Source organism: Mycteria americana, chromosome 13 (genome assembly GCF_035582795.1).
Source record: "Mycteria americana isolate JAX WOST 10 ecotype Jacksonville Zoo and Gardens chromosome 13, USCA_MyAme_1.0, whole genome shotgun sequence".
Lineage (NCBI taxonomy): Eukaryota > Metazoa > Chordata > Aves > Ciconiiformes > Ciconiidae > Mycteria > Mycteria americana.
In genome coordinates, this window is record NC_134377.1 from 12206336 (window position 1) to 12221660 (window position 15325).

The 15325-nt window shown below is 58.1% G+C and overlaps 1 protein-coding gene across 13 annotated transcripts in view; it reads right to left on the reverse strand.

Moving 5' to 3' along the window:
* NCOR2 (nuclear receptor corepressor 2) overlaps positions 1-15325 on the reverse strand; it is a 258591-nt gene that overhangs the window by 23262 nt on the left and 220004 nt on the right. For all 13 annotated transcript variants that reach the window (XM_075515988.1, XM_075515987.1, XM_075515985.1 and 10 more), the window contains 8 exons: positions 13463-13583; positions 12246-12483; positions 7415-7570; positions 6683-6822; positions 6499-6604; positions 5673-5777; positions 4659-4762; positions 2044-2194 (listed from right to left, as the gene is read on the reverse strand). In XM_075515988.1, coding sequence (XP_075372103.1) covers positions 2044-2194; positions 4659-4762; positions 5673-5777; positions 6499-6604; positions 6683-6822; positions 7415-7570; positions 12246-12483; positions 13463-13583 — 1121 coding nt within the window. The remainder of the gene's footprint in view (positions 1-2043; positions 2195-4658; positions 4763-5672; positions 5778-6498; positions 6605-6682; positions 6823-7414; positions 7571-12245; positions 12484-13462; positions 13584-15325) is intronic.

Sequence of the window (15325 nt, forward strand, 5' to 3'; positions counted from 1 at the left end):
GGGCTGACACCGACGAGCGCGTGGAATGGGGAAGAGCCTGGCCTGCAGGCCTCTGTGCTGCCTGGGGCAGGCTCCCAGCTCCGGGCACGGGCAGTCCTCGCTGCCGGGAGCCTTCCCCGTCTCTCTCTTGGCGGCACCGTTTTTGAGATCAACCTCATTCGACTCCAAGCCCGGGCAAAGGAGATTAAAATAGCTTCTTGCACAAACAAGTCCTGAAATGCTTCCTGCGTCCTCCCTGGTCTGAGCCCTGCCAACTGTCCCAAAGGGCACCCAGACACAAGTCTCCGCGGTGACACTTCTTATCTGGGCTAGAGTTGACAGCAAACGCGGGCAGGCATGGGACAAGCTGGTTTCCGCGCGGCAGGCGAGAGGCACGGCGCAGAGCCCTGTCCTGAAAGGTCCCTGCGGTCCCAGGGCACAGGCAGAGGTGGCATCGGCCAAAGCTTGCGAGTTGTCCCCCGTGGCCTGACCTGAAACGTCTGCCTCTAGCCCCGGGTGAAACAACCAGCCTGCGATGAAACCACCTGCCTGCACCTGCGGGCAAGAGGAAAGGGACTTCTGCTGGACAGCCGCTGCCTGCAGGACTGACCACAGGGCCCGGGCTGCCAGGCGGGCCAAAAGGGCTGCTCTGCCCCAGGGAGGGAGGCAGAGGGTTTGGGCAGCCCAGCAGCCGACCAGGTACCTGCTGAGGCGGGCCAGCGCAGCTGAGGTTAGGATCTGCTCCTTAGTCATCGCCAAATTCAACTAAGAAGAGAGGCGACACGTGAGGACCGCTGTCCCCGTGCACGCCAGAGCACACGCCAGTATTTTACCCCAGGAGGACGCGGGGCTGCGGCGTCTGTAACTCAGCTCTTCCCAAGCCCAGCTGCGGGCGAGGAGGAGCCCAGCTCCACGCCAGAGACGCCCGACCCAGCACACGGCAAAAGGCGAGCACAGAGTCGTTTCCAGCTTCACTGGAGAGGAACATCTGCTTATCTCTAACGGGAGCCACTGGGACTCGCAGAGCGGCTTTGCTGGCCAGTGCTGCGACGGGATGAGCAGGCGCAGAGGAGGCAGGAGCAGCTGGTGACTGCCTGCAGATACCGCTAACGCAGCGAGGCACCGTCGGCATTGACCGAGCAAGCGCGTTACCGTGCAGCGGGGGTGCAAGCTGCAATATGGCTTTTGGGTCTCTCCGGAGCCTCCTCGGGAGCAGCCCAGCGTCAGGCTCGCTTGCAGCCACTTGCCCGGGTTTGCTTTGCCATACTCTGCTCCCCGGCCGGGCAGGGTTAGCCTGGCTAACAAGTCACACCGCCTGTGCTGGGGACAGCTTCTCACCCCAGACAGGGCTCCGGGCAGGTCCCTCGGGGTCCTCAGCACCTCGGGCGAAAGCAGCTGGCAAGAGGCCAACGCACACCCCAGACAGGCTCCTTGCGGGACGCAGGAATGGCTTCACCCCCTCCGATGGCTACAGATGCTGTAGCGAAGCTCCCAAGATACTGAGGCACGGTGCTGTCGGGCCCAGGAGGATTCCTGCAGGGCAGCCCCATGCCGGGAAGGCTGCACGGTGCCCAAGACGTTGCAGGTGGGAATCTGATGTCCGAATAAACCTTTATGCCAAACTACCTGACTTGCCTCCATCTTGCAGGTTCTTGAGTCCTGCCTTGGCCCAAGAGCTTGGGGATGCTCTCATAACATTTTCAGACAGTCCCCTCCTGCACAGGGTGCTAGGGATGAAGACAATACCTTCCCATCTGGTCCTCTCCTCTCCCCTGCTCCCCAAAACCAACCAAAACCAGAGACCCCGTCCACGGCCACGGCCCCATCGTGCCCCCGCCTGCTGGCAAAGCCGCCTCCAAGGCAAGATAACCACACGGGACAGAGGGAAACCCAGCCAGGCTGCAGGCAGGCGGGGTGGGAAGGGAGAGAAATGATGCTGGAAGCAAAGACGCGAGGCTGGCCCGTTGCACTTCGTCAGCCTTTCCTCAAATAGCTCCCGACTCCCAGCCGTGGTGGCACAAACCCCCGGCGCCTGCCCTAAAAAGGCAGAGGATTATGACTTACCCTCGTAGGACAGCACGTGACCTTTCTTCCCTTCGTAGATGACATGTCCTTTGGGCATGGCATCCTCTCTCGCCTTCTCTGCTCTGCTGGGGCTGTCTTCTCCGATTATCCTGGTAATGGTTCCCTTGTACAGCACTTCTGCCGGGGTGCCCTTGGAAAGCCACCAAGATCCATATTTAACAGTGTCACAAGCAATTAAGCGCGCGCGCGCAGGGACAGGCTGTTCCCCGTGGGAGCCTGAACGGAGGGAGAGCGCGCCTGGCCTCTGCTTCCTGGCGCAGCCAACAGCGAGGGACTTGCAGCTTAATTATTGATGAGGATGATAACGAGGAGCGGTAAAAAGGTACGTGATCTGTGCGAGGCTGCTGGGAAGAGGTGGGGCTGAGGACAGCGCAGACCTCCAAAACAGCAACTCTCTCGCCCTGTGTGTTTCAGAGTAAGCTACCCGGCTCGCTTCCACCCCACAGGTTTGAGGGGACAGGGTGGTGCCCCCCGGGGACACCTCGGTGATGGCAGGGACAGCTCAAGTGTTGGCTTTTCCCTGCAACCTATTCTTCCAGCCTGGTACAGGAGCCACGGAGACGTCCTGCCCACCCAGGGCACATCTGCTGGCAGCAAGTGTGACCTTCCCAGAGCTGCCTGCACGTGGGAGCTGGCGACTGGCAGCGTGCCTGGGCGAGAAGGCAGGCGTCAACGAGACGGGTCCTGGGGCAGGTCAGGGAGCGGAGCCTGCCGGTTAGCTCTCCAACAGAAACCGTATCAGGCTCCTTACACAAACCGGTGTGAACCGAAACCTCTGTTTCCCCGGAGGCACGCGCGGACACACCTCAGCCACCTGCCCCCTCCGAATCCCCTTCAAAACACCCAGAGATGGATGTCCTGGAAGACATGGCTGGTGATAAACACCCCTCTGCCATCACAGCCTGCCGGTACCAACCTGGAACAGCCGCTGCGGGGTGATGGTCCCCCCCCATCGCAGGGAAGGCACAGCGATGCTGTCAGGGCGAAGCTCTTCATTGACACCCGCCTACTCTACTCGTTTAACCCCACCAACCCCCAAGACTGATGCTCGTGGGAAGCCTTGGAGAAGCGATGCCCCCGCCAGCTTTGCTGGTGCTTCCAGGCTGTGCCAGAGCAGGCTACTTCCCCAGCCCAGCCTGCAGATGCCTCTGCTCTGTACCAAGCCCTCTGAGCACCAGTGGTCCCCAAAACCCCGCCGTAGCTGCCGGGACGCGTCAGCACGGGGGTTCAATGCTCTAATCGTTTGCCCTTGCAGTACTCCCACTACCGGCTTTCCCAACTGGTTCTCCTAAACCCAGGTAAGTCATCTTCCTTCCGCGGACGTGCTCAGAGGGGATTTGAAAGCAAGTGATGACAGATGGCTTCAGAGCAGAGAGCATATATTCAAGATCTGCCTTCTGCGGACTGGATGACTAATCGGAGATCAAATATCAGCTCTGGTACCAGGAGCTGCTGCCAGAACGGGGGGCTCCTTCTCCCCAACGGGAGCAGAGGGATGCAGGCTGCTGGGCCGGCAGGTAATGCCCTGGGTCTGGGCTTGGTACCTTATTCCCAAGCCAAACAAAGGAATCTAGATGGATTAATTAGCTGGATGTAAAATAGCGTCTAAGCAAGCTGTGCTCATCTTCTGATCTCTGGCATGTAGTGCTCAAGACCCTTCATGCCCACCCATTGCTGCCCATAGCTGCTGCAGCGGCACATGAGGGGATGGAGCCTGCATTTGCTCTGACGGGTTATTTACAGCCCTCGAGCATCCACTCCTGGCAGTTGCTGGATGCAGGGCACCGGGCAAGTTAAGCCTTTGTCTGGGCCAGGATTCAGGTTCAGGTCCCCAGGGCCAAAGGGAACACGGTCACGCTCCTTGAAGGAGGCAGGCAAAAATCTGAGTGCGAATGGCTTTAAGTATCTGAATGATGGCCAGATAAAATCCCCACGGGAAACAGATATTTTTTTTTAAAAGCTCTCCGCTCTGTTACTAGATGAGCAATAACTCACACTGCAAAAACTATCACTCGCTTGTCAGCTGCTCTTCTGAAGATGGATGGGGGAGATTAAGGCCAAAGTATCTTCCTGCTCAAGAGAGCCTTTGGGCAGGACCCCCAGCGCAGCATGCTCGGGCCTGGCAGGAGACCTCGCTACCTTACATGCACCTCGCAGCCTCTCCCTCTCCTCCGCCTTGCCTGGGCCCTCCACCCATCTCCTCCTTCTCTCTGCTCCACTTTCTTGCACTGGCAAGATTATTTTCCCAGAGCCATTTAAAGCTGCTTTCGCCTCTGTTCCTGACAGCTACGAAAAGCAACGGGGGGTTTAGATGTGCTGTAAGGCTCTGCATCGCTGCTCGCCAAGCTCTGCTCTTCTGCAGGCTCGGCTCATGGGACAGGGCTCGTGCCAACCCCAGCAGAGCCTGCTTGCAAAGGCTCTGGCCGCAGACCTCTCCGAGGGGCTCCATGGGACGGGAGCATCGCAGCCCTGCGCTGCTTGGCCCCGCGCCACGTGCTCAGCGTGCCCCGCAAACCCCCGGCCCCCTGCCCAGCACCGCAAGCTGCAGCCACCAGCACCCAGGAAGCAAAACCCGCCGGAGATGAGGGACCTACGTGCGTGATGGACCCTCGGTAGGTGATGGGCGACTCTGGAGGGGGTCTGGATGTGGGTGTGCCCTTGGTGATGCTCCCTCCCGAGGCAGAGCTGAGGGAAGTTCCTGCAGGACACAAAGCCAGTGAGCCGGGGGCTAGATTTGCCGTTCAGCACAAAACCTGTGGGGCTGAGACTACTAAGAGCAGGGTTCGACCCAGTCTCTAGCAAGCTGAGGTACTGGAGGGGAAGCCCTCCAAGAGACGTCAGTGTTAAATCCCATGCCTTGCAGAGCCCTTCCCACCCCGTCCCCCGAGGGACCCAGCCCTGCGAGCCTGGGGCTGGAAAAAATGGGTATTTTGAAGCTATCAGCTCCCTCGTGCCTTCGTGGAGCGGCCGGGCAGATTTATAGGCCTGGGAGAAAGCACAGCCTGTCTCAGCCTCTCCTGAGGCAATCAGAACAGATCTCCAGCAAGATGCAGCTTGGGGTGGTTTGAGTTCATTTGTGTGTTATCTGTGCCGGATGGAGCGAGTCCATCGCACTCCCTGCATCCGACTGCCTTAGTTGGGGGCTTTCACAAACCAGAATTTGCACTTAAAGCAACACCTTTGCGTTTATTTTCTTCTGCCTAGCTAATGGGGAAAGAAACATGGGAGGGCTAGATGTAAACAAAATGTGGTCCCTGCCCAGCTGCAGCAACAGTGAGGAGCCTGAAAACCAATTAATGGCATTTAAACAGGTCTTGCTTTGCCTTAACCAACAGATTTTGGGGTGCCCTTTGAACACAAAACCTCCACCAGGATCAGAGCCTGAAGCCCCGATTCAAGGAGATGGCTAGAAACGTGGAGACGTTGCACAGACCTATCTGCCCTCACTCTGGCGACGCGGCCAGCCGGAGAAAAGGGGCGAAGAGACCCCTTCGGCTGGGCACAACCCCAGAAATCAAACCCGAAATCACCGGGCAGCCGCAGCCGGCGCGGCGTTCACCAGGCTTGGCAGTGCCAGCACCCCTCCCCTCCCGCCCCCAGCTCCTCACCCCGCAGGATGGAGCCCTCCTGGGACGGCTGCAGAACCAGACTTTCCGGCTGGCTGGCCTGGCTTCTAGGAGAAAGTTGTTCCTGCTTTACTCCAGGAAAAGGCACTGGAAAACATTAACCATGTATCAGCGTAGGGGCAGGGCACGGGGCCACAGCCCTCGGCTGCTTGAGGCTTTCATCTCCGCCAGCCCCCGGTCAGCACCTTCTCGGTGCCTTTGCTGTCCCCGCTGCTTCGGGACGGCCTTCACCGGGGCTGCGGCGGTCGGCAGAGCGCGCGACCACCAGCGAGCAAAACAAGACCCTTGTCCTCACACCCGGGCGAAGGCACTGCTGGGTGCTGCCCGCCCTGGGAAGGGGGCTGGCGTTGCAAACCCAGCGCTGGGTTATAACAGCACACGTGCACGGTGGGAAACAGGGCCCGAACCCCTCCCACCCAGACTTGGTCCCTCGCCCATCCCCTCCTGCTGTTAAGAAATGCTTCCAAATCTGCAGACCAAACACTTTCTCTTTTCACTTCAGGCCATTTACTCTTTATCCTACCGGCCTGGTGAGCGGCAATAAATTTCCTTCCTTGGATCACAGTATTAGCTGGAGGGTATTTATAGGCTGGGATGCGTTCTGACCGAATTGCTGCTTTCCTATACCGCACAACTGTAGCTCCCTGTGTCTCGCTCTCCCGACGGACTAATCCTTTCATCCTCTTAGCAGGTCTCTCTGTGCTCCCTTGCCGTGTCCTGCGCTCCTCCTCTCCCCTATGCCGCCGGCAAGCTTGCTCCCCGCTGCTCTCAGAGCACGTGAGAAACCACTCGCCACCCAATTCCTTACCCAGTTTCTTGGGATCCATGGCCAGCGGCAGGCCCATGGTGATGGAGCCGACGGGGACCTTGGCGTGCTCGGAGCTGTAGGGCGTGTGGAGCTGGATGGGCATGCCCTGCGGTGCGAGAGGAGCGGTCAGGAGAGGCTGCCGGCCCCCGCGAGGCGTCTCTGCCGCTCACACCCGATACCCTACCTGGGAAATGGATCCGACAGGTCTCTCCAGCACAGAGGGGTGCTTGGTGGAGGAGATGAGGGGAGGAGGGTTGGAGATGCTTGCTAGTCTCTGCAGCCCCGAGCGAGAGCTCTCATGCAGGTTTAGCGGGATGGGGTGTCCTGCGCGGAAAACACGAGCGTTAGCAAGACCGAGGGAAGGCAGAGTGGCTGCAGCTATCGGAGAGAAAAGGGGCGAGGGAGGGAGCAGGGGCTGGATGCGGTGAACGGGCTGGCTGTGAACCTGCACTGGGATCCAAGTCACACGATTGTTTTGGAAAGGACTGGAATAGTTCAAACGGCTGCCTTGTCCCCTCTGCAGCCTGAGGACGTTCTGCGCCCGACTCGTCTGCCCTCCAGCCGCAGAGGGACAGCGCAGCGAGGGATAAAACCTGTCCGACTTCACGCCAAGGGCAGCGGTAGGGAGTGCCCACACTGTGCTGTGACAAACCATGTCCCTAAACCTGCCCCGGCCAGAGCTGGCAGACCCGCCTGGCCACCCTCAGACTGCTGGCATTAGCAGCGAGGGAGCTCCGTGACGGGCCAAAGCAAGGTGTTAGCAGGTTTCTGCCGAACCCTCCCTCTTACCCCCTCCCCAAAAAGCTGCACTGACTTAAGAGCGCGACCTGCGATGCTGGCTGCAACCACTGCCTCTGTGCTCGGCCCCGGGTCAGGACGGAGGGCATATGCCACGCAGCCGGCGGCTTTTACTTGCCTGGTGGGTTATACTGAAACAAGTGGGGCTCCGCCTGGGGAGAGGTTTTTATCACATCCCGGGAGTAGGACAGGACAGGGGGCCAGCACGAGGCGGCCGCCGGCTCCGCGCTCAGCTTCTGAGCCTCTGCGATGGATGAGAAATGCACGGACTTTTCTGCAAGGGAAACAGAAAGCAACCAGCTTGCTCAGCGGCCCCACGGGCGAGCAGTCCCTGCGGGCGCGGGCAGGGAAGCCAGAGCCAGCTCCCAGGACGGGAAGCGGCTTCAGTTCAGTCCGACCCGGCCACGAGATGAGGGAGGAATTCCCCAACCAAACTAAAAAGAAAAAGTCCCAGTGTCACTGCCTGGGTTTGACAGCATTGATTTTAACTCAGATGCTTAAAGCGCAGCAGGGAGGACGGATGCCTGCGTGGGTGACTCTGCTGGTGTTCGCTGCCAGCCGGGACCTCCATGGACATCCCACCCCACCCAGAGAGACGCCAGCCGGTCACTGGGACGAGCGCAGGGTCCAGCTGCCGCCCAGGGCTTGGCCGCGTGCAAACCGCTCCTGGGCAGATCCCGCCTGTGCCCACAGCTCCGCATCAGCCACCACGGCAGGGCTGGGGGGATTAACGATGATCCTGCCAAACCCTTCGCTGAGGTTCAAGCCAAGAGGTACCAACGTCGGCATCCCTCCGGCGCGCGGGGGACGTCCGTCAGGCACCAGCTTGCTGATGACAAGACGGTCTGCGGTGTGCAGATGGGCGTGGGGCACCCAGGGAGCCCCAGGCCGCTGCCAGGGACCACTGCGCACCGGCACGCCGGGAATAAGCTCATCCCCACATCACGACGCAAAAGCTCAGCTGCTCTTAAAGGATGGCTGCCGGCTATAAACCATTTGCAGGCTGTGGGAAGTGGCCAGAAATAACGGCATCAGCTTCTTGGACAGCAAGGGAATAACGTGCAGTGCCTGAAGTGACCAGCTGTTCTCTGAACACCTGGGACAACTGCGCTGTACGAGACCGTCAAAGGCAAATGAAGATCAAGACAAGCTCCGCGGGACGACCGGATGCTTCTGCAGGGAGCAAGGCAGCTTTCTGGTCCACTGGGCGGGAAAGCTTCCTGAAATTATCTGGCTTGGGGTACACTGGATGCCAGGCTGGGTCCACCCTGGCTACAGAAAGGCTGATCAGAGGCCAAGAAGTGCCTGGGGATGCCTGAACCCTGCCATGCTCTGCAGGGTGCCAGGGAAAAGAGGGGCTTCACCTGCATCAGCTCCATCCCAAGTGCATCCTCACGCTTTGCTGAGCAGACGGATGAGACAGCCTTTTCTGGATGGATTACGGGCAGGTCTGGTAGGATTTGCTTGTAGTTGATAAACACTTAATTTTGCACTGCCCTACTTCCCCAGACCCACCTGCATAATGTCCGCATTGACCAGAAATTAGAAACTGGGCAGTAAACAATAGCAATCACAAATGAACCCAGTCTTTAACCATCAATTTTTGATAAAAATAGATGCCTGAATCCTGCTAAGCCTAATAATAGGGCAAGTAGATTATCAGAGGCCCAATTTAATGAGGCTTTACTGCATTATCATTATTAATGCTCAGTGTACTCAGAAGCTGGGAGATTATTCTTGTCCCCTTCAGTGAGCAAAGAAATCCATTATCGGCAGGCAGAGGTGTCCAGGCAGACACACTTCTGCAGCCTGGTGCGGCCGGACCTCGGCTACAGCCTCTTCTCTCCCCACGCTGGATCCCAGAGAGGATCCCTTCCTCCCGCCATCGCGGGGTAACCCGGGCACGTCCTCCAGACCGACAGAGTCCCTAGGACGTCCGCACTCCCTGATTTTCTCCCCTCCAGCTCAGCCCCGCTCAGCTCTGCTTACGTGGGGGTGAACGGCGTTGGGATGTCCCGGCTGAAGATGCTCTCCGATGCCAAGGCACTGTCAGCCAAGGCTACGTGCACCCTGGATGGCTCTTGGAGAGCCCCGTCCTCCTCCCCTCCCCGCGGGAGCCGTCCCCTCCCCTGCCTGCCTCTCCAGCCTGTGAAATGCGGCCAGTTCCTAATTGCCCCCGCATTACAGGGTGGCTGTAACTCAGCCAGCTTTTGATAAAACAGCACTTACGCGGGGAAGAGAGAGTTCCTATTACCGTTTATCAAGCCCCTGGAATGGGAGCGAAGGAGTCAGAGTTTATATGATCCGTCATCCAAATTAATGCTCTTGGCTCCCCGTCGCCTACAAAGGCCAAATGAAACACAACTAAATCAACACAAAACATACCGCTGGCTTTCAAACCGCCAAGTGATAACCAAAGATATGCCCAACAGCAACTCGGCAATGGGAAAAGGGATCCGTCTGCCTGTCGGTGAGATCCAGGCAGGGCGGCCTGCCTCTGTCCGGCCCCGCGATTAGCAGCTCGTCTTGGAAGGCAGGGGAGGGGAGGGCAGTGCTCAGGAAGGTACGGCTCGGCTGGCTGCCCTCCAAGCCGACACGGCCACAGCCAGTGGCTGCGAGGCAGCCAACGCCTCGGCCAGGATGTGTGCAAGACTTGGCTTTGAAGCGGATCCAGAGCGGCGTGAAGGATGTTGATCTCTGGAGCGGTTGCAAGAGTTCAAGCTCTCTTATGGAGCAGGGGAGGAACAGGAATACCTGCTCCGGCAGAGCTGGCCCCTTGCTAGGAGGCAGCACGGGGCTGCTCTCCTGAGGGCTTCGCGGGCTGTGCTGGACCCTCCCGTTTGACGCGAGGTCCGTGCAGAGGTGGTGTGGCAGCGCGATGCTGCAGTCTGGATGCCTGCCACTTCACCGGGACGCCTTGCAGGGCAGGGGAGGGAAGGGACGTACACAGATTTGCCGGAACCATCTGGCTACCTCCCCTCTAGCCCCTGATCCACGGCTGGGATGTGCTCCAAGAGGCAGAGACAGCACTGAGCAGCTGCCTGAGTCTATACCTGTACTGAAACCAGGGCTACGGGGGACTTGATTTCTCCCCTTGAGGTGACCCTCATCACAAACCTGCTAGTTTTCAAATGGGAGATGCATTCCCACCACAGAAAGAGAAGACCAGCTTATGGTTCCCTAGGGTCCACGTGCAGCCCAGACCCGCACTGGTACCCAGCACGCATACACAGCTACGCAGGGTTTGGAGATCACACAGCTGGAGCCCAAGACCTGCTAAGATGTTCGCAGGGGTACAGGGAGGCGTAATAAGTTTCATTAACATGGAAGATTCAGAGCACTACAGAGGTGTGAGAGGAGAGAATAAAATGCTTCATATCATTAGTGCTTTGTAGAGAACAAAGCCATAAAAAAATCCACCTGGGTATCAGATCCTTGCATTTAATAATAGTGCCAACAGGTCACAGAATGGCGTGGTTGATCTCCGACCCCTAAACTCTGCCTTGTACCTAACACACACAAGTCCGCCTCACCTCCTCATCCTCCTGCGGCCAGGAGGACGCTGGAGCCACAGCGCTGGCACGCCAGTGATGCACACCTGGTTCGAGCGCTGGCCGTGCCACTCAGCTCACCAGGAAGCTGAGCTGTGCAAGACCAGATCCGCACAGGATTACGGCGCAGGAGGAGATCAAAGCTGATTACCCACTGCCAGCAGGGAGAGCTGGAGGGGAACTGTCCTGCCTGGGCAGCAAACACGAGCAGAGCCGGAGACGGGACTTCACAGGTGGCAACACGACGACCTGGGGGCAAACTCCCTTTCTTTCAAGGTGAGCAGTCACCTTCCTTACTTACATGCAAAGCATTCTGGAGGTGGGATGCATACATGGTGCTACTTATTGTTTAAAAAAAATGTGGCCAAGTGCCACCAACCAACTCTTCCTGCAAGCACACCATCCCGTCCAGAGGGACATGACTGCTTGAAGAATAAATAGTTGGGCCTGGACACTGCAGAGCAGGCTGCTAAGATCCTGGCTACCGGAGGGTGAGCTAGTGCACTGATTTTCCAGCAAAGATCACAGCCCAGGTCCAGTGCAGATCTGCCTTGTCAGCGTAGTCTCATCCACCTTCCATTCCCATACATAAGCAGGTAATTTTCGCAGCTGCACCCATCCCCGTGCGGGATCCAGCACGGGGGAACATCGCACCCACCCAGCCCGACTTCCCTGCTCCCCTGATCGTGCCACAGCATCTCATCTTCACACGCAACTGAACCGCAGGCTGGCTATGAGGGGCAGGGACGCAGACTCTGAACTGGAACAGACTCTCACACTCAGATTAAAAACACATTTAGAGGATGGTCTCATCAGTACTTCCCGTCTCTCCCTAACCTTGATTCCCAGGTGCTCAAGCTAATAACGCTTCAGATGCTCTACGGTGGGAAACTCTGAATTGCTCATTAGGCAGCCAAACCACATCAGAGCTATTCCAGGGAGAAAGCACTGGGAATCTTTACAGGAACCTTTGGACTCCGAGTCACAGTATTAGCATTGATTTTAAATGAAATAATGGTCCCCGCTGAGCATTAAAAGCATTCTTTATAGAAAGCCAGCAAGGTAGAAAAGAGCCATTGTACCCGGAGCCCTGGCATGCCTCCAGGCCCCTTTGCTCTCAAGTGAATGGCAGAGATGCTAATAAAGGCAATCTTCACCTCCTCAGCGCTCGACACTGGCCCGGTGTTTGCTGTAGGCTCAATGAGACATGATGTACTGTCTAATGAACATGGGAAATTAGCCATGCCTCTCTGGTCCTGCTTCAAGATGCTATTAAAGAGCTTTCAAGGGTTGAAGCAAGCTTTCACCTAAGAGGAGGAAAGCTGCCGGCTGCGTCCAGCTGCACACACCAGGCATTTCTGTGCGGATAAACACCCACCGACCTGCGCACCCTCCTACCTTCCTTGTCACCAACAGCGGGGCTCCTGCTCTTTCCCCTGGGACTGCTGCTTGGCTGCTGCTGCTCCTTCTCAGCCTGCTGCTGCTGGGACTGCGATAGCTTGCCTGGGGGCACGTCCTCGCGGGCAGACTCGTGGGCTTTCGTGATCTGCTGCTGGTAGAGGGCCAAGGCATGGGGAGGCACCTGAGGCTTCACGCTTCCACTCTGCAATATTCCCTCCGAGAAACCTTCGGACATCTGCAAAGCAGTAAGAGTTGGTGACAACTGCCATGTGCTGTTGACATCCATAACAGTCTTGGAGACATCAAGGTGTTAGGAGAAGCACCTGCCCCACGCTACCACTGCAAGTCTTACCAGCCCAAACAAGGCTCCAAAGCTCACCAGGCACGGGAGATTAAAAAAGCCCACAAGGGAGTATCAGCTCTGTGCTGGTGACACTATAGGAGCGTCTCAGACTTCCCTTGTTTAAAGCCTCTAATCTATAGTTAAGTGCTTGTAGCTTTTGCCAGAAGTCACATTACAGCAGCCACATCTTAAGCTGTAACACGGGAAACTGAAAGAGCATCAGGAACGGGTCCTCCTCGAGTACTCAAAACCCAAAAGCAGGGATTTCCTCCCTGCTGCCCTGCGATGCTGCTCCTCTGGTGTTGACCCTGGAGATACCAGGGTGCTTTTTGTCACAGCCCAAGCCATTGCACCAGGAGGAACCACCAGCCTCGGAGAGTATGTGTTCTTTCAGTACAGGGCTACTGGGTAGCCAAAAAGGGGGACCAAGCAGAGCTTCTGGATGAGGAAGAGCATAAATGCTTCTTATGTGGTATTCTTCAAACGCATGAGATGAAGAGAAACACAGGGCTGCGAAGGTGCACGCTTGCTTTTTAAAGCAACGGCAGGCAGCAGTCATGTGGCAATGAGCAGCTTTTTCTGTCCGGACCTCCCACAACTATCTGATAAGAGCTCTAGGGACATCCAAACGCTGCTGGCAGAGTTGCTCCAGCAGCTGGGAACACGCTCTGCACAGAGAGCACCTTGCCTGCTGGGGAGCTCGCGCTGCCCAGGCACAGCTCTCTGCAGACCACCAGCTCGGCCATCCGCAGGGACGAGCGCATCCTTGCAACCCTGACGCACGCCACGCAGGGCGCGCAGCCCAGCGCAAGAGCACGCACGAGGCACATGCCGCGCTCTGGGTCCCGGCCCGCTCTGGTGGGGTACTCACGATGGGAGGGATGGCAGCAGCACGCTGCTTCAGCTGCTTCAGGTCCAGCGGCTTCTGTGGCGAGGAGTTCAGCCGGGCATCGCTGGCGGTGTTGAGCAGGCTGGGCCGGGGGGACAGCAACCTGGACGCAAAACACGCACGTCAGCCGGGCAACGCCACGGGCAAGCTCCACATCCCAGCACTCCCCCACATCCTGCACCCCTCCGTTTTATGCTGCCAAGCCTAGGGGACATAATCTTCATCAGAGAGGAGCGCGCTGGACCGCTGCTCGCTGCTGGGAATCCAGGCTCTTGAACACATCATGCACTTGGGCTTCCAGCCTTGCAAGCTGCTGCCCTGGCCCCAGACCTGTTTAGATGGCAACTACCACTCCAAAGACCCGCCCTGAGGATGCTTGTCCGACGGGAGGCTGCTCACCAGGAAAATCTGCTGCGCCGCCCGAAGCACAGGGGACCCGCAGCTGCTGGGGAGGTGTCTCAGCCTCGACCGTGGTGGCTGCAGCCGCTCCCGGGTCATTTTGGTCTATGAGGGCAGGCACATGGGGAACGCAGCCCGGCCCAGCAATGCCCACAGAGCAACCGGGGCAGCTTTGCCACGTGATGAGGGGAGGCAGAGAGTGGGATGGGATTCAAATCCTGCTTTCCAGAGGAGACCACCCCCACGGGGCTCCATGCTCAAACGAGACCATTAAGTCCAGCTCAACAGGCTCTCGAGCCCTCTTTCCCTCATCCCCTACGCTAACTGTTTCTAGGAATTTCTGTTGTCCAGAATAAACCTGAGGGAGAACTGGAGCCTGGAGCCAGGAGTTACAGAGCAGGGCAACCAGTTCAGATTTCATTTGGGCATCACGCCACTCTCCAGAGCTCACACGTGGTGCTCGCCCGGCACTTGGGATCGACCTCATGCTCCTCTTCAAGGACTGTCTTTTGTCAAGGTGCTAAAGCCTGGGCAAGCAACCACGTGCACGCGGCCGAGGCACTTGCATCACTGGAAAGATGAGAGGCTGGATTTGGATGGGATTTGGTGTTCAGCCCAGCGGCTGTGCAGCCCTGCACCCTCTCCATTTGCTCTTCCCCTTGGCTGTATGAGTTGCCCGGTAGACATTCAGACGGCCGCGCCGAGCCCCTGTGCAAACGGCGAGAGGTGGGCATCTCCTTGGTGCCACCGAAATGGGATGGGGATGGAGGCACGCGAAGCCCATGGGTCAAGCCCTTGGTGTGTCCAGCTCCTGAGCCCGTGCCGAGACCCCGGGGACCACGTTTCTCCAGGCCATCTCTGCTTCCTCTCCCTCCCAACTCCAATTTGTTGAAGCCAGTTCATAGTTTTCAAGCTTTACAGCTTGATTTGTTTATTTTAGCTGTTATTTCACTGTTCTCTTCAGCCTATAAATTTCAAGGTCATCCCATGCTCACCCTTGGATGAATAAACAAGCGTGGCGGGGCCATGTGCAGGGAATAAACTCATCACGGTGCCGGGACCACCCCAGCCCTCGCTCTGTGCAGTGCCTGACATTGGAAGGGAAGGGGACCCACCTCCGGATCGGGACTGGGGTGCTCCGGTTAGGCACCCAGGGGAGACCAGGCGAGGGGCAACAGATCTAGGCTGCTCCCTGAGTAATCGCAACGATGCCTGCCCATGGAGCCGCATGGGTGTTGGGAAGTCAGGCTGTGGAGGAATGGGGCTCCCAGCAGGATGCAATGCCCCAAAGGCTGCTGAGACACACGGCTGGGGACAAGGACACCCGGCACTTGCTCCCCAGACCTCGACGCCACGCCGAGCTGCAGCACTGCTCTTCTTGGGCTGCCAAGCTGGGGAGACCCCGTGTTCGCAGCACGCTCTGCAGCCCTGGCCCCACTCCCCCAG